Source organism: Tenrec ecaudatus, chromosome 2, assembly GCF_050624435.1.
Source record: "Tenrec ecaudatus isolate mTenEca1 chromosome 2, mTenEca1.hap1, whole genome shotgun sequence".
Classification (NCBI taxonomy): domain Eukaryota; kingdom Metazoa; phylum Chordata; class Mammalia; order Afrosoricida; family Tenrecidae; genus Tenrec; species Tenrec ecaudatus.
The window spans coordinates 12840480-12861662 of NC_134531.1; the positions used below are offsets into that span (position 1 = coordinate 12840480).

General features: G+C 54.9%; 1 protein-coding gene across 5 annotated transcripts in view; it reads left to right on the forward strand.

The window, feature by feature from the left end:
- The window catches only part of TRIO (trio Rho guanine nucleotide exchange factor), a 309165-nt gene that overhangs the window by 126083 nt on the left and 161899 nt on the right, over positions 1–21183 (forward strand). For all 5 annotated transcript variants that reach the window (XM_075540870.1, XM_075540867.1, XM_075540868.1 and 2 more), the window contains exons 4-8: positions 3302–3494; positions 6140–6652; positions 9310–9432; positions 10602–10793; positions 18979–19110. In XM_075540870.1, coding sequence (XP_075396985.1) covers positions 3302–3494; positions 6140–6652; positions 9310–9432; positions 10602–10793; positions 18979–19110 — 1153 coding nt within the window. The remainder of the gene's footprint in view (positions 1–3301; positions 3495–6139; positions 6653–9309; positions 9433–10601; positions 10794–18978; positions 19111–21183) is intronic.

The window sequence follows — 21183 nt, forward strand, 5'->3', positions numbered from 1 at the left end:
AAATTCCAGAACACTTCATTGTGCTCATTCAGAACTTGGACCTGGGTCGAGAGACAGTTGTGTGAACAGAACAAGAGAATGGTGGTTGGTTCAAAATCAGGAAGAATGTCCTCTCTTGCCACACCTGTTCAGTCTAAATGCTGAACAAATCGCCAGTGAAGCTGGAGTGTGTGTAGAACATATATGGAGTATATGTAGGACCTCGGAATGGAGGAAGGCTTATTAACAACCTGCCATGTGCCATTGACCCCACTGTGCTGGCTGAAAGGGAGGAGGACCTGAAGCACTTGCTGATGGAGATCAAGGTCACTTGCAATGACCTTCAAGATGTATTACAACCCAGGGTAAAGAAGACCAAAGTCCTCACAACTGGACCCGTAGGCAACATCATGATCCATGGAGAAAAGGTTGAAGGTGTCAGGATTTTGCCTTGCTTGGATCCACAGTGAGTGCTCCCGGAAGCAGCAGTCAAGAGATCAAAAGACAGATTGCACTGGGCAAATCTGCTGCACAAGACCGCTCTAAAGTGTTGAAAAGTAAGGATGTTACTTTGAGGACTCAGGTGTGTCTGACTCAAGCCGTGGTATCCTCCATCGCCACCTATGCATGAGAAAAGTGGGGCATTAAATGAGGGGGACCACGGGAGAATCGATGCATTTGAATGGCGGTGTTGGAGGAGAATGCTGAACGCACTGCAGACTGCTGAAAGGACAAGCCCAGCTCTGTTGGAAGAAGGACAAGCAGAAGCCCTCCTTACAGGCAAGGGCGGCGATAACTGTGTCCCACATGCTTTGGACATCCTGTCGGGAGCCCAGTCCCTGGAGAAGGACACCGTGTTTGGTAAAGTGGAGGGGGGTGGGGGTGGAAAAGACCCTCAGTGAGACGGATGGACACCGTGGCTGCATCAGTGGGCGTGGCCACAGGAACAATGGTGAGAATGGGGTAGGACCGGACAGTGTTTCTTTCTGTCGTCCATTGGGTCACTGTGGTTGTGGAGCCAGCCCGATGGCACCTAACAAGGACGGCAACCAGCGTGGTTTTGCACGTTGGGCTGCTAACTGCCAGGTCAGCAGTTCAAGACCATCATCAGCTCCGAGGGAGAAAGAGCAGGCTTTTTGCTCCTTGTGCAGAGTTGGGGTCTCAGAAACCCGCCGGGGCAGTTCAACCTGGTCTGCAGGGTCACTGTGTGTCGGGGTTGACTCGGCGGCAGTGGGTTTGGAGTGTGTGAGGCTTTGTGAAGAGCGTGCTTGTACAGCCTGGTGGTGCCGTGGGGTGGCTCCTGTGCCCCTCAGTGGACCACCCAGCCGCAGAGTACCTGTGGGGTGAGGGCACAGGGTCCTGAGTTCTAAGGGACATTCTGGGAACTCCTCTTGCCTCTGAGTTTTCTGGAGCGTGCAGGGCCTAGGGAAGCAAAGGAACTTCTGCCTAGACTCTGATCCCAAGCCCTTGCGGGACAGAGAGAGGAGTGTCAGCATCGAGAGGACCCCGCTGCAGTGACCAGGCTGAGGCTCAGTGTGGCAGGGGGACCAACTGCAGGAAGCAGCCTCCCCATTGTGGTTGTAAGCTAGGCTGCTGGGTGGGCCTGGGTTCCTTCCCTCTGTGGCTTTGAGCACCAAGTCCTACGGCTAGGAGCAGCTTCCTGTCACCTCTGCCACCGTAAGTGTGTTTGGAATAATTTATTGGCAGGCCCTTTCCTACCAGGAACTTTAATCTGTGCTGCTTAGAATGTTGGTTACACTGATGATGTGAGCCATGACAAGTAGAAAGTGTGGTGTGTGTGTGTGTGTGTGTGTGTGTGTGTGTGTGTGTGTGAGAGAGAGAGAGAGAGAGAGAGAGAGACACAGACAGACAGACAGACAGACAGACACGGGTGGGATGGAGGGGGCACAGGCCTGGGCAAAAGACCAGGAAATGGATTTGGATTCTGACTTTTTTACTCCCACTTGGCGACTGCAGCTCCTTGTCTGTGCTTTGATGTTGAACGTGGCCTGGTTCTCCGAGTGGTGACCTGGGACAGCCAGTAACCTGGAGTCCTTCCCACAGTCCACGGATATCCCAGAATGCTCACGGAGCACCCAGCTCTCAGGCGTGCCTCCCAAACCTGACAGGCAGCGTGGTGGCTCATGGCACAGTGCAGATTGTCCATGCTTTGTAGCCCCCTCCCCCGGCTTCCCAAGTCTGACAGCGACGCTGTAAGGGAGTGAGACTGTTCTGAGTCTTTGTTTCAGGCACATTCACACGTACTGTTAATTCCTCGTGGTACAAGTGCTCCCTGCACTTCCCACTCCTGTCTCTTTCCACACACATCGTTTCAGGAGCCATGTGTCCTGTAAAGCCCCACCTTCCCGGTCTCTTGGATGGAGGCAGAATCATCCTTGGGGGTGCGATGGGGTGGGGGAATGGGAGCATTGTTTTGCCAACCACAGAGATGTGAGAAGCCAATCAACATGGTTCTTCCCTCAGATCCTGCACCAGAAAACGAACCAGCCAACAGTGACATCTAAATAATAGCCATGTTCTGTTCACAGTACTTGGCCAATTTTAATCTCTTTGTTTCAACAACACCTCTGTCAGCTTAGCAAGTTATTACACAGCCAGGAGACAAGGGAAAGGCACGGTGGGATTGAGATTTGATGCAGTTTTCCCTCTGGCTGCTTCACCGTGGGTTCTCCAGGGAGAATGCAGAGAAGGTGCAGCTGCTATTGGCGCTGGGCACTGCTGGCTCCCTGCTCAGGCTTTGCCAGGGTGCCGCTCAGTGCCCACACCCATGCACCGTTGATGCAACAGGCTGAGCAAGGCGCACAGAGGCCGAGTGATCTGGTGAAAGCAGTCCTGCTTTGCCCTCCTTCCAAAGGGTACTAGGACTCGCCCCATTGCTGGGGAGTCTGTCACAAATTATTGGATGGAAATTGAAGTGCGCTATCGGGTCCCCAAGCCCGTGAAACTTTCTGGAAGCAGACCGCCTCATCTTTGTCCCAAGGAGCGGCTGGTGGGTTCAAACTGCTGGCCTTTGGGTGAGCAGCTTAAGGCTTAACCTAGCTGCTCTGCCAGGGCTTCTTTGAGGTAGCCTAGGAGTAGGGGTGGTGGTGGTGGGCGCACGGGTTCTGGTTCAGACCAGCTCTGCTCCATAGGCCGGTTAGCGCTTTTCTCCGATTTTTATTTGGAGAACCGTCCCATCTCCCCGAAGTGCTGGCAGGTGGTGAAGTGGGTTGGGGGACAGGGGGCAGTGGAGCTCAGCAGGGCCTCTGACCGGAAGCAGTGTGGGTGGGCCAGACGTCACCCGTGTGTTCTCCTCCTGCAGCGAGGAAGTCTGCAAGCGAGGGTTCACCGTGATCGTGGACATGCGTGGGTCCAAGTGGGACTCCATCAAGCCCCTCCTGAAGATCCTGCAGGAGTCCTTCCCCTGCTGCATCCACGTGGCGCTCATCATCAAGCCCGATAACTTCTGGCAGAAACAGAGGACCAACTTTGGCAGCTCCAAGTTCGAATTTGAGGTAACTTTCCCTGTGTGGGCAGACCCCCTTGTGGCTATTGGTGGGGGGGCATTCAAAGTCACCTCAGTCCCCAAACTCCAGACTCCCTGCCCTGTGTCACTCCTGTCTCACAGCGACCCTGTAGGACAGGGTACAGCGGCTCCTGATGGGTTTCCGAGACACTATTCACAGGAGTAGACAGCCTCGTCTTTCTCCAGAGCAGCGGCTGGTGGTTTCGAACTGTTGACCTGCACTTAGAAGCTCATCGCTTAACCACTGTGCCACCAGGACTCCTGAATCAGCTTCATTAGCGTGTAAAACAGCAAAGTTTCTTTCACTGACCGTGATATCCAAGGGCATCTACCTGTGCTTCAGGTGCCAAGTTTGTCACTCGGGACGGTAGAGGTGCGCCTCGCTCGGTTTTGCCGAGGTCTGAAATCAACTGGGCACGTGAGCGGTGGTTGTGATCCTTCAGACGGGTGTGTGACAGGTCTCCGTCGCCTCCCTTCACACTGCAGCACCCTGTTCAACAGGAGTCTGGTGGTAGGAGGTTGCTGGCCAGCTGAAATCTCGGCTGGTGCCCTGTTGTGTCATAAACATGCAATAGGATCATCATTGGACGTTTTTGTTGATTGGCACTCATTTCCTGAAACTCTGCCCAGAACATTATAAATAACAACTGTGTTAGCCTGGGTAGACTAGAGAAACAAATTCATAGACACTCGTGTATAATAAAGAGCTTTGTATATAGGAGCAATTAAATATTGAAAAAACATCTCAGCCCAGTCCAGATCAAGTCCATAAGTACGATATTAGCCCATCTGCCGATACCAATCTGTAAATTCCTCTTCAGTCTCAGGCAACACATGCAGTAATGCCGAAAACAGGAAGGTCACAGGCCAGTGGGTGGGAGGTCTTGTGGATCCAGTGGCGTTGTAAGCATCTCAGTGCTGGCAGGGGTCTCCACATGGCTTCTCCAGCTTCAGGCTCTTGTGTAGTTCCATGTGTCTTGTCAGCAGGAATGTCTCCCAGGGAGTGCGTCCATCTGACGTCCAGTGAGCTGTTCATCTCCTCCACATGAGGTCATCAAGCTGCAACCTGATTGACAGGCTACGCTCCACCCCTTCACTCTTAGGAGTCTCAGGTTGACACCAGATTATGTAGCGACCACAACAACACTCATCGCATCCTCTTTACCTTTGGGCGCCTCTCCCCCTGGGCGTAGTGGTCATTTTCAGCCAATTTCCACAATACCGATTTTCCAGACTCAATTCTGAACGTAGCTGTGACTTGAATTTGAACCAGAACCCACCGTTAGGTGGAAGGTGAAGTCAGTAAGCCCCGTGACTTCCTGCGAAATGAGAAGTGATGTTTGAAGGGTGATTATGAAGATAACAGCAGAGTTACAGTGTGTCCTATGTGACTCTCAGAGTAACTTTTTTCTTTACCAGCAGGGATGCTCTGAGACCGTCATTCCCGCAAGTCTTTCTGTCTGGCTTTGACTTCTCCCTCTGGGCTTTACAAGTTCCTGAAGCCCTTTTCCCTTTGCATGTGTGATTCCCCACATCGTTCCCAGCCCCTCTCTACTAGTGTTTGCCTCCACCAAAATACCCAAACCCAAACCAGGCCACCGCCGTGGGGTCATCTGATTCGGACTCGGGCTTGGACTCTTGGCCCGAGGAGCATGGCTCCGTGGGGTTTCCTCGGCTGTAATCTTTGTGGAAGCCTGCCTTTGTGGTCCCCGGGTGGGACTCAGCCACCAGCCTGGATGCTAGTGGGCAGTCACAAACCCTTTGTACCACCCGGGGACCCGTTGTCTGACCTGACAGAAAGTCCCTTCCCCTGAGACCCGAGTCACCCTGTCGCGACACTGTGGGCAGAAATGCTGAGTACTAGGTCCTCTCCGGGATTCCACAGGCGTTTGCTGCTGCCAGTGCCAGCCTGTTCTGGCTTTACTTGGTCTGCAGCTGACAGGAGCAGCCCTGGTGGCTCAGCTTGTTGAGCATTGGGCTGCTAACCTACAGGTCAGCAATTCAACCCCACCAGCCACCCCTCTGAAGGAAGACGAGGCTTTTGGTTCTATGGCAGTGAGCTTGTTTGGTTTGCAGGTGAGTGAGCCGAGCTAAAGCAATTCTGGGCCATACATCCTTCACCTTTGTTTTTGATTTCAAATCCAGTGGGCCACCAAGCACCCCAGATTTCCTTTACCCTAACCAAACTCACTGCCATCGAGTCGATGCCGACTCATCGGGACACTGAAAGACAGGCCAGAACGGCCCCCATGGGCTTCTAAGACTGTAACTCTGCATAGTAGTAGAAAGCCTCATCTTTCCCCACAGGAGCAACTGGTGGTTTTGAACTACTCACCCTGCCAATCGCAGCTTAACACGTGACCACTACACTATGCCACACAGGGCTTCTCTAGGTCCCATCCAACAGATGTGGTCGAGCCAGTCCAGAGCTGCGTCTCAGCATGGGCCACCTGGCCCCTGTGGATTTCGCTCCCTGACCGGCCCTTCCATCTCCGTTGATCGCGTGGGGCCAAGGCTGGCCCGAGGTGCTCCCTGTAAACACCCTGGCCACGTTTTAAGACGGACAACCTGTGAGGATAAGGAAGGGGTCGGCCGTCTGACACCGGTTTGTTTTCTTCCCCTCCCTCCCCGCAGACAAGCATGGTGTCCTTGGAGGGCCTCACCAAGGTCGTGGACCCCTCGCAGCTGACGCCGGAGTTCGACGGCTGCCTGGAGTATAACCACGAGGAGTGGATCGAGATCCGCGTGGCCTTCGAGGACTATGTCAGCAACGCCACCCACATGCTGTCCCGCCTGGAGGAGCTGCAGGACATCCTGGCCAAGAAGGAGCTGCCGCAGGACCTGGAGGGGGCCCGCGCCATGATCGAGGACCACTCCCAGCTGAAGAAGAAGGTCCTCAAGGCGCCCATCGAGGACCTGGACCTGGAGGGGCAGAAGCTGCTGCAGAGAATACAGAGCAGCGACAGCTTCCCCAAAAAGAACTCGGGCTCTGGCAACGCCGACCTGCAGAGCCTGCTGCCCAGGGTGTCCACCATGCTGGACCGGCTGCACTCCACCCGGCAGCACCTGCACCAGATGTGGCACGTCCGCAAGCTGAAGCTGGACCAGTGCTTCCAGCTGCGGCTCTTTGAGCAGGACGCCGAGAAGGTAAGCCAGGGACAGAGGGAGCGGGCTGGGACCGGATGGGCCCGCACGTGCCGGCACCAGGCTGAGGGACCACAAGCTCCGGTGCCAGCAGCGGTGGAGACGGATTCCCCTTGGGCTCCATCCCAGTGGTGTGGAGCCTGTCTGGACTCATGAGTAGCACAGGCCCCCTAGGGCTCTGATTGGCCGGCTTTTCAATGGTGGACAGCCAGGCCTTTATGCTGAGGCACCTGGGTGGACTCAGCCCACCAACCTTCTAGTTAACAGGGAACAAGTTAACTTGCCTCCCGGCGTCCACCCCCCCCCCCCTCCCAAGGGGCCCCTGATGGTTGTGCTGTGTGTGGCTCATCTAGAAATGTCGACAGTAGGGTTCAGGGTTCAGAACTCCTGCCAGGTAGAAGAGAAGAGTGAATGATGAACAAGGAGGCGTCCCGACAAGCAGGCGCTGTCTGTCCGTGTGCTGTGGACAACTGCTCTTCAACCCAGAGAGAGCAGGGGACAGATGCCACCAGCCAGGGCAGTTAGCCAGGCTGTTTTAAAGTGAAGGCCAGAGTTGGGCCGACAGTAATTTCTGGATTGTGAGCCCACTGCCATCAAGTGGACTCCAACCCATGGGCGCTGGGAAGGAGAGTGGACTGCTCCACTGACTCGTCAGTGAGCCAATGGACTGGCGAGTTTGAACCTCTGACTTTGGTAACCCAGTGCCTGGCGTACTGCCCCTCCAGAGCCCGTGTTTGCCAGGCCAGCATTTGAAACCACCGTTAAGTGCCGGAAGCCACTCTGTGGCCGTGAGTTTGGTGTATTGGCTAATTAATTCATCACCAAAGCCATGCCCACTGACTGCCATCAGGTTGACTCCACCTCTCCAAAATCCAAACTTGGTGCCAATGCCTTGATTCAGACCCACAGCAACCCTATTGGTCAGGTCACTTTTTCTGGGAGTTTAAAAGCCTCATCTTTCTCCTGAGGACTGGCAGGTGGTATTGAACTTTTGACCCACCCGATAGTGATCCTAGATAGGGTCTCTTGAGGCTGTAAATCTTGACGGGAAAGGCAGCCTCTTTTTTCTCTTAAGAAGCAGCTTCCGGGCTTGAACTGCTGGCCTTGGGTTAGCTGCCCCCTATTCATCCCACAGTTGGAACTAGGATATTTCTTTATAGGAATCCGTGACGGCCTCAGGAGTCCTGCTGGCTCTGTTGCGTGCATATAATTGGACTGCTAAACCCAGGCCAGCAGTTCAAACCCAGCAGCCGCTCCTCAGTAGGAAGTTGAGGCTGTCTGTCCCCATAAAGACTTATAGCCCAGAAGTAGAGACGCTTTAGTCCATACGGCCTTGAAGGCTGTAGGTTTGGTTTTTCAGCTGGGTGAATGAGCATAGATGAATTCATCCCTCTTCATTTGAGTTCATTGCAACTTTTTTTTGTGAACAGATTATTTTGTTCAAAACCAAACCAAAAAAACCTGTGGAATATTTTTGCTTTTTACAAAAGGACCTCTTGAAAGATGACAGGTTTCTTTTGTTTTTTTCATCATTTTATTGGGAGTTCATCCAGCTCCTACCACAATCCATCCATCCATGTGTCAAGCACGTGTGCAGGTAGGATGGCAGTTGTAACACCCCTCAACGTGCTCTGGTGGTAGGTAGCGCCTCGTCAGAGGCTTGAGAGCAGTTCCCTTCCTGTGATGGGAACAAGTGACCAGCTCCGCGGTCCTGGGCCGGGTCACTGGCTGACGCCCCTTCGTAACGCCCCTGGCGGGGGGGAGGTAGTGGGCATGTGTTGGGCTAATAACCTCAAGGCTTGATGCTTGAACTCATCCACTGCTCTGCGGGAGAAAGACCAAGCGTTCTACTCCCGTAGAGTCACCGTCCTGGAAGGCCACGGTGACAGCCCACTCTGCTCAGCAGGGTCACTGGGACTCCATGGCAGACAGTTTTCCTTCGGGCGTCACTACCATGGCCCAAGTTGTTTTCCATGAGAACGCGATAACAGGCTTTCTCATCCGAGTCTCGGCCGTGCTGGGCCTGAAGAGCGAAGTCCTAAGTCATTCGTCTCACCCCCGGTCCTTGTCGGTCAGTGGTTCTCCCGTGTGCGTCTGCACCAGCCTCTCTGCTTCCTGCACGGAAGGGCACAGGGTTGAAGTCACCAGGTTTGCTGCCACCCAAAACCCCAAACTCCGAACCCTGTGCCATCGAGTCGATGCCGACTCAGAGCACCTCCGACAGGACAGGGTAGAGTGGCCCTTGTGGGTTTCTGAGACGGGGACTCGTAATGGGAGTAGAAAGCCCCGTATGTCTCCCAGGGCGCGGCTCGGTGACAGGCCTGGCGTGGTTTTAACCTGCTGACCCTGCAGTGAGCACCGTAACCACGACACCCCCAGGGCTCCTCAGCGTCCTTAAGCGAAGCGTGTCGGGCAGCTGAGGAGGGCGAGGAATGTCTGAGGCCACCGTTTGACCTGGCTACGCCCTCCCGACCTGCCCCTGCACCCCTCATCTGGAAGAGGAACCTTCTAGACCACCATTTCCCATAGACCCTGCAAGTTAGGAACCCTGATGTGTTCTCAGTGGTAAAGACCCCTCTGCGTCCAGAAGGACCCGGAGCCCACTGTTGCGGTCACTTAGAGACCCCATGTTTCCAGCGTGTCCCCTTTCCGTCCCGTAGATGTTCGACTGGATCACGCACAACAAGGGCCTGTTTCTGAACAGCTACACGGAGATCGGGACCAGCCACCCGCACGCCATGGAGCTGCAGACACAGCACAACCACTTTGCGATGAACTGCATGGTGAGGGGGCCGGTCTGGTGGGAGGCGAGGGGCATTCACACACACAGGGCCCTTGGTGTAAGCAGAGGCTGACCTACAAGGCTGGGGAATGCTTTGGGCCAGCAGTGTCTGAGCCCCTGCTTTGACCTTGTAAACAAACAAACAAACAAACACAGACCCAAACGGAGCAGTGGAACGCACACCTGTCACATAGCTGGTGCACCCTGGTTTGTGGGCGTCTGAGCTCGGAGGCAGCAGCCCCCTAAGGAGCCACCCCCACCCCCGCCCCCAGTTTGCTGCCTGTTGTTGCTCATGGGGATCAGTGGCTGCCATTCCTGGAGGACTCTCTCCCCAACCCAAGCTTTCTTTGCACAGTGCATGGAGCCCTGTGGCCTGGGCTCCGGCCGGTCCGGCCTCCCTGACTCATTCTGCAGCCTGTGCCTTTGATTTCCGGGTCCTGTGAGACTCTGTCAGATGGGGTGGAGGATCTCCTGGGGAAACCCTGTCGTCTTTTTCTTCCATGACTTTCTCGAAGGCCTCTCATACAGCACAGCACGAGAACAGCTCCGTCTAGAGTGGCATGTCCCTGCAGCTCCTTCCCGGTGGGCGGAGGGTGGCCCTCATGGCCTGTGACAGCCTCCTCCTTCTCTGGCCGGCACATGGCCAGCCAGGGTCTAACGTCCCGTCCCCGTCCCCCCCCATCCCGTCCCAGCCTTAGTCTGGGTCTCGGGAAGGTATGCAGCATAGGGAGGCAGTGGGAGCCAAAGTTAGCTCTGGTTTTGGGGTGCCCGTGAGGGGGACGACGTGGTAAAGGCGCCACAGTGCAACATGAGACCCCCATCTGTGTGCACCCGGCCCCCACCTGTAATAGAATGCTGCTGTCAGCGCTGCCACCATGTTACACCCTGTGCCCGGTGACCCTCATTGTGGGCAAACACCTGCCCTGAGACTGGCCACCTGAACCCTTCTCAGGTCCGCAGCCAAAAGGTGACCAGTAGCCTTGTCTACGTGCCGCCACTTGTGCTGGCTCTGCGCTCGGCACCCGTGGCTTCCCGCCCCGTTTCAAACAGGGGACTGGAAACCGGGACTTAGCGTCCGTGGCCAGGGTGGACGGCATCACACACCAGCTAACACCTTGCCTGGCCTTCCACGACCTAATGGCCCTCTTCCTCTACCCCGCTCCCCCCCAGAACGTCTACGTGAACATCAACCGCATCATGTCGGTGGCGAACCGCCTGGTAGAATCAGGCCACTACGCCTCGCAGCAGATCAAGCAGATTGCAAACCAGCTGGAGCAGGAGTGGAAGGCATTCGCGGCCGCCCTGGACGAGCGCAGCACGCTGCTGGACATGTCCTCCATCTTCCACCAGAAGGCCGAGAAGGTCAGTGCCCTCTCTCCCACACCCCACCCCGGGGCGCACACCCGAGGGCCGTGTGTGGAGTGGACCGAGCTCTGACATCAGGCTCGCCTCAGTCTCACTGCGCTCTCCTGCCGAGCACCCCGCGGCTCCCGGCTTCTCTGACTGGGAACGTACTCACCGGAAGGGGCTCTTCTGGGAACCAGATGGTTGATGTGATTTGTGCTGCCTGGTGGTAGCAGGGGTCTTCAAAAAGTTCACGGAGGAATTACCTTATCTTCCTCTTCAATTCTCTGTGCGCGCACATGTGAGACGCCCAGCCACCCCCCACTTATGTAGTTTGTCCTACTAACTGGGAACTCAGCTCAGGGCATCGCCCAAACTGCATGTGGGAGTCCTTACCAACAAGAAAGCAGCTTCCTCTAAGGACTCCACCAAGCACAGGACAGGGGCCCTGGTGACATAGGGGTTATACCTTAGACTGCTTAACCACTAGGTCAGCAGTTCAAAACCCATCAGCCGCTCCCCGGGAGGCAGATGAGGTTTCCTATTCAGTGAAGAGTTTGTCCGGGAACCCACAGGGGTGGGTCTCCCCTGTCCTACAGGGTCTCCATGAGTGGATCTGCTCCCTGTCAGTGAGTTTAAGTGTTCATTTGAACCACACAGTCGCATATGTGTGCACAAGACCTCTTTAAAGTCTGACAGAAAGAAGGTGATCGCTTGGAGGATGAACGTAAGCTGTAGTGCCTTGAATCACCCCAAACGCACGCGCGTGAGAAAACCGGACAGCGAGTCAGGAAGACCCGAGAAGAGTTGAGTCTGTGAGTTATGGTTTCCTCAAAACATGTTCCAGTCCTGTGGGTGGACCAAAGCCCACGATCAAACCCGACCTGGAAGCGAGGATGGCCAGACAGTTCCACCCCGTGCTTTGGACAGGGTGTCGTGCCTGAACCCGGACCTCTCGCCTTGTCATCAGCAGTGGGGTGTGCGTTGTTGGCGCCCTTCCAGAGACTCCTACGTACACATCGTGTGTGTGCATGTGGCCCTGTGCAGGGGCTTACACAGTTGCCTGGGGAATTCCACTATCTTTTCATCGTATTTTCCTGCAAACTTGTTGATGCCTCTACAGGTGTATACACACACATACTCACACGTGTGTGCATTTACATGCGACTTCTGTGTATCAATCACGTGGAATTGTGCATATGTGTTCTTTCCTCGTCGGCCTTCAGTTTCCAACTTCAGTTTTTCAAAGACGAGAAAAGCCCCTTCCAGCGCTGTTGGACAACGGTCCACGCCAAGTGCAGCCCAGGAGCCTCCTGGGCTGAGCGGAAGCCCCTGGAGCCAGGCCGGTGCTGTGCATGCTGCCCCCTGGCGGTCGGCCCGGGTAGCGGCCCGCTGACCACAGATGGAGGGTGGTGGAGGATGCTGGGAACGCGTGCTAATTCCATCTTCTTCACATAAATCCCTCTTTCTTATCTGCTGTTCATGGTGTTGCGGGCTGTCTGCCTCCTTTCTTTTCTTTTTGTTTCTTTTTAAAAAGTTGTTTTCCCCGCCGCTTCCGTCCCTTCCTTGTCTGCCTCCTTTCATCTGGTGTCCAGTAACACATTCTGAAAATCACTGCCTTGCCGGGGTGTCAGGGCCCCCTTTCTGAAACAGGCGCTGGTGTGAGTTCAGGGCCAGCCGCGTGGCCCTCCTGCCCTCCGCATCTTCACGGTCCAGCCTGCTGCTGCGTCCACGTGTGTGTGTCTCCTGAGCATGGAGAGCTGCTTCTCCGGGAAGCTCACCAGCCCCTGAGCCTCCTCCTGCTGCCGGGCCCAGGCCTGCCCAGAGCCCCCTGGCGGCAGCTCTAAACGAGCTCTCAAGATGGTTGAGGACCTTTCAGCTGGCAGCCTCTGTTGTTGACCGTTGGCAGCACCCAGGCAGTCCTGCGAGGGTCATGGTGTGTTACAGGGGTTGCGGAGGTGCCCCATAGAGTGACTCCGAAGGATTTGTCTTCTGTGGGTCTCCCACCTGGGCTGGTGGCACTAGCTGCACCCCCCGCCCGGGGTGTGTAGCCTTTCAGAAAGCAGCCCATTACCAGGCTGTGTGACTGTGTTCTAAGGCTGCCTTCTCATACAAAGTGATCCCATGAAAACCAGTCCTTAAGAGAAGCTCGGCCAAGAGGGCGCCTTAGAGGCAAGGATGGGCGCTGAGACTTCGTCTTACAGACTTTGGACATGTTGCCAGGGGAGACCATGCTTTGAGGAGGACACCGGGCTTGGTAAAGTGCAGGGACAGTGATAAAGAGGAGGCCCCTGGACAAGATGAGCGGACCCGGTGGCTGAAACCATGGGCTCTAGGGGACGCAGGACCAGGCAGTGTTTCTGCTGTGCACATGGTCGCGATGGGTCAGACCAACTCCGCTCCCCTAACATCCACAACAACGACATCTAAGAACCAGAAAAGTGATGCCGCACAGAGTGCAGAAGACCCGGGCAGGGCTCGTCCTGTTGCTGGGCTCCATCTCGGGCGGGGTCCTTTGCCTACGGATGGCCACGGTGCAAGCCGTCCTGCTCCGGGCAGCCAGCACCCAGCTACGCAGGTTCCGAGGGTGGGACCAGGCCCCTCTGAGGATGCTTCTGGAAATTAGAAATGATACCGTTTGCTTCCAGACACACACGTTTATAAAGCTTTTCAGCCCATGCTCTTGCTGGGACGCTTTACATATTGAGGGTTTCAGTAGGTTTTAATAGCCCTTTGGATGTAGCGGTAGACTGGTCTGTCATTCTGCCCTTCAGATAGTGAGCTGCCATGTAATTAAGACGTGCGTCCACCCCATGCTGTCAGGAACATGGTAACCTTTCCCCGGAGGACACAATTGTCACTCTTCTTTGCTGTGGATGTTTGGCAGTGGCCGTTGTCCAGGAGCGACTAATTGCTGGCTCTCCTCGATGATTTGTTACTGGTGGTGGTGAGCCTCCGACAGTTCATGTCTGAAAAGAGTTTACAGCACTCTCTGCACGGTGTCAGACGCAGTCATGGAGGAGAACAAGCATACTCGGAATCAGGAACTCTGGCCTTGAGGTGATGTCTAACGAGTTCTCTACTCAGTGCTTCACCACGGGCCTCCGGAATATGCTGTGCACGCACAGAAGCACCTGGGCATGCACTTGATGGGGACGCTGGGCAGTCATCTTACTGGCCCTCCTGTGACCTGGTCACATGCTCCAGGTGCAGTAAAGTGGGGGGTGGAAATGCCACCTGTGCTGGCTTTGGCTTTAGCCACGTTTGAAGCGTCCCCAAGACCAGGCAGCAGCAGATGATCCAGGCACTGGCTGCGGGCCCTTCGGCGCATGCGGACACTTCTCTGGCCTAGCACACAGGCCCCTCAATCATGGTGCTGCCAAAGAGTAACGGCAGTGCTGGGGGCTGCCCGAGAGACATACAGCCAGAATGCCCCTTAGCATCGGACGGCAAGACCATCTCAGGCACGAGGGGCATATCGACAGAAGGGACCGGTCCCCGGAGGACTTGAAGCTTGACGAAGTCGAGGGAGGACCCCCAAGGAGATGGATTGGCAGAGTGGCTGCAGAAATGAGACCAGTCCCGTCAGTGACTGTGAGGACGGCCCAGGACCGGGCAGTGTTTCTTCCTGCTGCATGTCGGTCACTGGGAGTCGAACCGACCCAACAGCCCAACCCGAGCAGTGAGGCTCTTAGGATTGTTACAGAGCAGCCTCGCATGCACATAACTCGAGGCTTATATGCATACTGCTGGTGCTCGCTCACACACACACACACACACACACACACACACACACACACGGTGTTTTCAACAGCATGCTGATTTTTTTTTTAACAGCAACCTTTAGACTTAAGATGATTTTTGCAAGGTGAGGGCGTGCCTGGCAAGAAACACAGAAGGCAGCCCTGAGGTGTTTGTATACACTTCTGCCCTCTTTGTCCAGGGACCTGACTTAATAGCAGTCTAGTGGTCAGTTGTTTGGTGTCCTTCGGCTGTGGTCTCTCGTAGGTCCGCCCTCTCCTGGCTCCTGCACGCTGTGGAGCTACGTGGAGAATCGCTTTGACTTCGCCGTGAGCCGCCCAGTTTGTCACCAGAAAGCAAATGCTTTAGTTCCCCGTGGCTTCTCAAAGACGGTGAATGAAAACCAGAAGAAGTTAGTCCATGAGAGCTTGCCGTAGTTTCTGGCAATAAAAATGTCTCTCTTTCACAACCCCCCCTCCCACCTCCTCCTGTCGGAAGTTAATCTCGAAGTCGAGTCGTTCGTGATTTAAAATTTGGCTCTTTGTTATAATGTCCCACAGGGGCCGCAAGAACGGGACTTTGCCGTACAGCCTCGTACATCTGTCTTCAGGAAAGGCTCCTTAAGGACCGTGAGGTTCATGAAGCCAGAGCTTCTGGGGGCTGGGAAGCTAGCTGGAGAGCTGGTGCCCCCGAGCTCCTGGCCATGAAGTCCCTCTTGCGCCTTTCAGAAGTGTCTGGTCCGCTTCTCTGAGCATCTCTCAAATGAGATATTTTCGTCAAAGCGTGTCAGACTAAAGTTTGCAACGAGGCCGTTAACAAGGAGGATAGATTCTCTCTGACCTGCTGTCACCTAAGATACAGGCTGGAGGAGGACACCCGGACCAGCACCACCCACCCCAAAAACCGCCCGTTCAGAGTTTTGCAATCCAGAGAGACTGGGGAGAGAAAGGATGCTTCATCTTTGTTAACATGAGTTACAGGTGGCTTAGGAGAAGAGAGAATGGCTTTGTATGCCCAGAAAACAGAACGTTAATACCAAGGCATGTCCCCCACCTGCAGCCCAGTTGTATTGTTTATCCTGCCACGGTGGACCTGAACACATCAACATTCCCACCAGAAATGTCCTGGAGATCTCGATTCTAGCCCGGTGGAATGGACACTGCTGTCGAAACCAGGCCCACGTCTCTGCCTTAGTTCTTTCACGATCCTTTGTAGGAACGCCCGTGGCTCTGGTCTGTGGTTTTATCTGCAGAGAAGACTGTCTGAGAGGAGCCAGACCCAAAGCCCACGGATGCCGAGCTATTAAATGTAAATCAAAGAACACAGCTGTCCCCGAGTTTGCAAAACAAGACCAACACGCTCACAGTTATGACTGCGAGAACTAGGCTCTCCAGACCTGATGACAGAGTGGAGTGCAAAGTCAGCAGTTCAAAGCCACCAGCTGCTCTGAGGGAGCAAGATGAGGCTTTCCAGCCCCCCCAGAGTGTTAACAGTCCTGGAAACCCGCATGAGTGGAAATCGGCTTCGATGAGGATTTTTGGTTCTTGAGTCCAAAAGGGAAGAGGCGACACTGGCACACATTTTTCATCCGAAGCAAAAGGAAGGTTTCTCACGCTTTGGTCCCATGTTTCTGGCAACTTGCGGAACGCTCAGTAAGCCCGTGTTAGCCTGGTGTGTACGAGAGAACTGTTAGATCTCTCGTGTGAGAGATTAAGCCCGTGTTAGTCTGGTGTGTAAGAGAGAACTGTTAGATCTCTCGTGTGAGAGATACCGCTGACCTTGGCTTCCCTCGGGAAAGAGTTCACTTGGAAGCCTGGATGTGATCCAAGTGGGAGTTATAAAGCTTAGAAAAGTTTCAGGTTTTACTCAGGCACCCACAGGCACTTCACACCTGCACGGGGAGACCTGAGGCCAGAGGAACCACAGCCTGGCACGAGGAGGAGCTGAAAAGAAGGGCAGTGGGCTTCAGATCCTGGCTTTTAAGGCCCTCCGCTGGGAGGACTGGTTGACCCCATTGACTGAATTAAATTCACCTGGCCTAAATGGCGCCAATCCAGGTGTACTGCCAACCTAGGTGTTCTGCCCCTTCCTGGCCGGAGTCCAAATCTCTGAGCATGTGCAGTGGACAGACACCCTGGCCCCTGTTCTAACTACCTAACAGAACTTTATATCACAGAGCAATTGTATATTAAGAAAACATTCCAGCCTGGTCCAGATCATGTCGATCAGTCCAATATCACCCCATATGTCTGATACTAGTCCATAAATTCTTCTTTAGACTCACGCGTCATATGCCATGATGCCGAATGCAGGAGGATTACAGGCCACAGGCCAGTGGAAGGAAAGTCTTGTGGATCCAGTGGCAGTGGCAGCATCTCAGCGTGCTGGCGTGGGTCTCCACGTGGCACCTCCAGCTCCAGGGCTCTAGCTGCCATCAGCGTAGCTCCAGGTGGCTTGTCCATGGGAACGTCTTCCAGGGAGTCAGTGTATTTGGCCTCCAGCGAGCTTTTTATCGCCAATCCACCTCCAAATGAGGTCATCAAGCTATGACCAGTTGGCAGGCTAAACTCCACCCCTTCAGTCTTCATAGTCTCAAGTTGACACCACCTGATATAACTACCACACACCCTTTGTTCTCCTGCCCTGTGTGTACGTGCACACACACACACACACACACACACACACACACACACACACACACAGAGCTGGAGCAAATCTGTGACTGCCCATGGAGTTCCATGGTTGCTTGTGAGCCTTCCTTGTAGGTCACCGAGATGGGTCTCTGTTTAACCAAAGTGACGGTCAAGAGTCCTGACGGTCAGCCCCTAAGCTGCGTCAGAGTCACACGGCTTATCCTCACCTTGAACGCAGGAACCGTGGTAACAAGACACTCGCCTTCCTCTGAAGCGGTCACAGAGAAGGGCACCATAGCATGTGTTACGGTGGAACGGCAGTAAGCAGGAGGCCCAAGGAACAGGGCCGTCAAAATTGAGTCATCTTGCTAAGAATCTAATGTATTTCAAAGCGTTTCCCACCACTGGGTGAATCAGGATGGGAGGAAACTTAACAGCATGTTAACATTACGATGCGTAGGTGACACCGCCTTGCTTGCTGAAAGCGAGGAGGACTTGCAGCACTTGCTGGTGAAGGTCAAGGGCCGATTGTTGCCTTCCTGCAGTGTGGATCACAACTCAATGCCAAGTGACTGAAGTCCTCACAGCGGGACCAATAGGTAACATCATAAGTGGATAAGAGATCGAAGTTGTCATTGATTTTTGTCTTGCGTAACTCTCCCATCCTGCTCATGGAGATCGCATCCGCTGCACAAGACGTCTCTCGAGCGTTGAGAAGCAAGGATGCTACTTCGAGGACTCAGCTGTGGCATTTTCAGTCACCTCACCTGCACATTGGGCATCGACTAAGGGAGACAGGAGAAGGAGTTCATGCATTTGGTTATGGTGGTGAATAGCATTATCAGTACCGTGCCAAAAGAACAAACAAATCTACCTTGGAAGAAGTACGGCAACGTGCTCCTTAGCGGCAAAGAGGGCACGACTTCATCTTGCCTACTCTGGACACGTCGTCAGGAGGGACCAGTCGCTGGAGAAGGATGTGGGGTTTGGTGGAGGGGAGGGACAGCGGCAAAGAGGACGGCCCTTGAGATGGATGAGCACAGCGGCCGCGGCCATGAGCTCAAACAGGAGGACAGTGGGGAGGGTGGAGCAGGGCCAAGCCGTGCGGTGTTCACTTGTACTTGGGGTCCCTGTGAGTTGAAACGACTCAATCACACCTGACAGCAAAGCTTTCCACACTTAGGAATTAGAAATAGATCTTTTTTCCCAGTCTTGCCCTCAGGATGTGTTTCTATATCTTGGAAGAAACGGATGTCGGGGTCAGCGCTGACTTCACAGGAGTATCAGGAGGTGGTCAGCAGGCGGTGCTATGCTTGTGGCTCTCTCCCGACACGTGAGGGCGTAATAAATGAGCCGCTGCATGAAATGTTTCTCCATTTTAACTTCCGGACAGTTCACCCCTTCTGCCCAGGCACACACACCAAACACTTTTCCTCACAAGGCGACTGGCGTGTTAATTTGGCCGGGGATTCCTTTCAAGGAACTAATTAATTTGGTTTCACGTGTAAGCAAGCTGCAAGGTGCCTGCCCCGTCCCTCTGTCACATGTCACAGGAGTCGATAGTGAGAAAGAGGAGGACCCCGGGCGAGCTGATGGACATAGTGCCTGCATAGCCGAGGCCCAGCCGAGCGGTGATTCTGAGGATGGTGCAGGGCTTCCGTCAGTTGGCCTTGGGGTGGCTGTGCAGTGGAAGCAGCCTGCCCGCACCTGTCCACAGCACCCTCTTAGCACCTCTCTCAGCGCCCCACTGTGCAGAGCTCTGTTAAAAGAAAAACTCCCCACCGAATTGCCCTTGCCTGAAATCTTTTCTTTCTTCTTGTAATTTCAAGTATATGAGCAACGTGGATTCTTGGTGCAAAGCCTGCGGCGAGGTGGACCTGCCCTCCGAGCTGCAGGACCTGGAGGATGCCATTCACCACCACCAGGGCATTTACGAGCACATCACCCTGGCTTATTCCGAGGTCAGTGGTCTGCGTTGGCTCTCAGGGCGCCGCCATAGCTGTGTTTGAGTGACCGTACCCAAACCCGAAGCCAATGGTTTGGGGGCTGAGAAAAACTCTCCGGGTCTTTTAATTTCAAGTGTGTTTTAATTGTAACTGCTGAACTTTAGTATGCTGTGTGTGCGTGTGTGCGCTTGTAGGGTGCGTGTATGCATGCAGGGTGTGTCTCCAATAAGGCGGGGTGGTATACATAGTGACCACCTCTTCATGACGCTGCAACACGCGTGGATTGTTTTAAAGAACGCTGACGTTTTTCATCTGCTAACTGGCCCCTTCAGTTCCCATCACCTTGTCTACTCCACCACCCCTCCAGTGACTATCAGTGGAGTCCACGTCGTGATGGCAGTCTGTGTGGGGAAGCGGTGTGGGGGCCACGGCTGACCTCCTCTGGCTTCCCGAGGGGCCAGGAGGGGAGGGTCCAGCTTCACATCCTCTGAGGCAGAGGTCAGACAGGCCTCCGCCCTCCGTCCTCCTTTTACCTGCCTCCAGCACCACTCCCCGCCAATAGCACGTACTTGTCTGCGGGGTTGATAATCCGGTAGTCAGGGCCACACAGGCTCACAGAGAGTGCCCCAGGGGCGAGGTTTACTAGGGAAACTCATAAAGGCTGGATCAGTGCTTTGTCGGCAGCCGGGCTGGGCAGGCTCCCCTTGGCCTTCATGCCGATGGTTGGATTCCTGGAGCTGGGTTCACCTGGCAAGGAATTCGATGTGCGATGTGCGTGCTTTGTTTTCTACCAGACTGGCTCCATTCCTCGTCAATATCCAGCCTCTGCCATCTCATGGGAGGCCCTGGGTGCACCCTTGACCACGGTTGACCCAAAGAGACCGTATGTAAGGGCGTGCAGTAGCGTAGCCTTCAGAAAGGTCACAGCCATGAAAGCCCTGTGGAGCCGAGTTCTGCTCTGACATTGGCCCCGGAATCGGACAGAACTGGCTCCGTGACAGTTACTGACCACTCCACACTGTCAGGGGAAGCCAGCCCCTAACACATCATTACGGACACCACACTGTGCTAGGCTAACGGGGATTGATGCGCAAGTCCAAACTTTTGTTCACGGGGGCCGGGCCCGTAACCGGGGTGTCCCGTGCTGTCTGCTGCATGCAAATCTCCCGCTCCAGCATCTGAACCACGCCGCAGGGAAGAAGGCGGCCGGAGGTGCCTGACCTTCTTGTGTGTGTCCCAGCACCTGTCGATCTCCTGCCCCCTGTGTGCCCACGGGGGTGGGGAAGGTTCAGTGGACGCGTGGCTGTGCTGCAGGAGACCCTCGAGCCACCCACACGGAAGCAGACATCTGCATGTTCTTTTGTGTCCCACATTTTTTGGACCCCCTTTTCTCGAGCCCCTTAGACATCTAAAGGAGTCACCTCTCGATCTGCCCGCTAGTTTGTTTAGAAACCCTTGCAGTAAGCGGGGGCGGCCTCCTTTCAATAGCTAAGCTGGAAACGGAACCGTTTTGTGATATTTTGTCTCACTGCTTCCCGAGGATGCAGCAGGTTCTGGAGATCACTCATTGCATCTTCCCGCCAGCCTACCTACCCTCCCTGCTCAGGGAACCCGCCCTGGTGACATCGGGGTGACTGGCCATTTTGAAATCACGAGCTGCCTTGCTGGAGAAAGACCAGGTTTTCCAAATCCCGTGGGGCAGTGCTCCGTGGTCCGGAAGGTGCACCGGCAGCAGGATCACAGGTCGTATTGGGGGTTTGGGCCAGCACGCTGGATTATCCTGCTTCATGGGGCCGTGCTTCGGGGACACTGCGTTTGGAGCACGTCTGTGCATCATATTCTGGAGCCTGACGGGGCTTCGCCTGCTTTCATCCTGCTGCCGCCACGGCACGGACTCGACAGCGGCAAGAACGTAACCTTTTCCTTTGGGGGTGCGCTTAATTGATACGCTCGCTCCCTGAAGCGACTTGAGCCAGCGCCCAGGTGTCTCCAGCCTCTGCCTGTTAGGACCCGGGCTCAGCAGAAGGAGCCCCTGCACCCCACCTGCTGCGCCCTCTTTCCAGCCTGCCTGTCTCCCCACTTCCGACA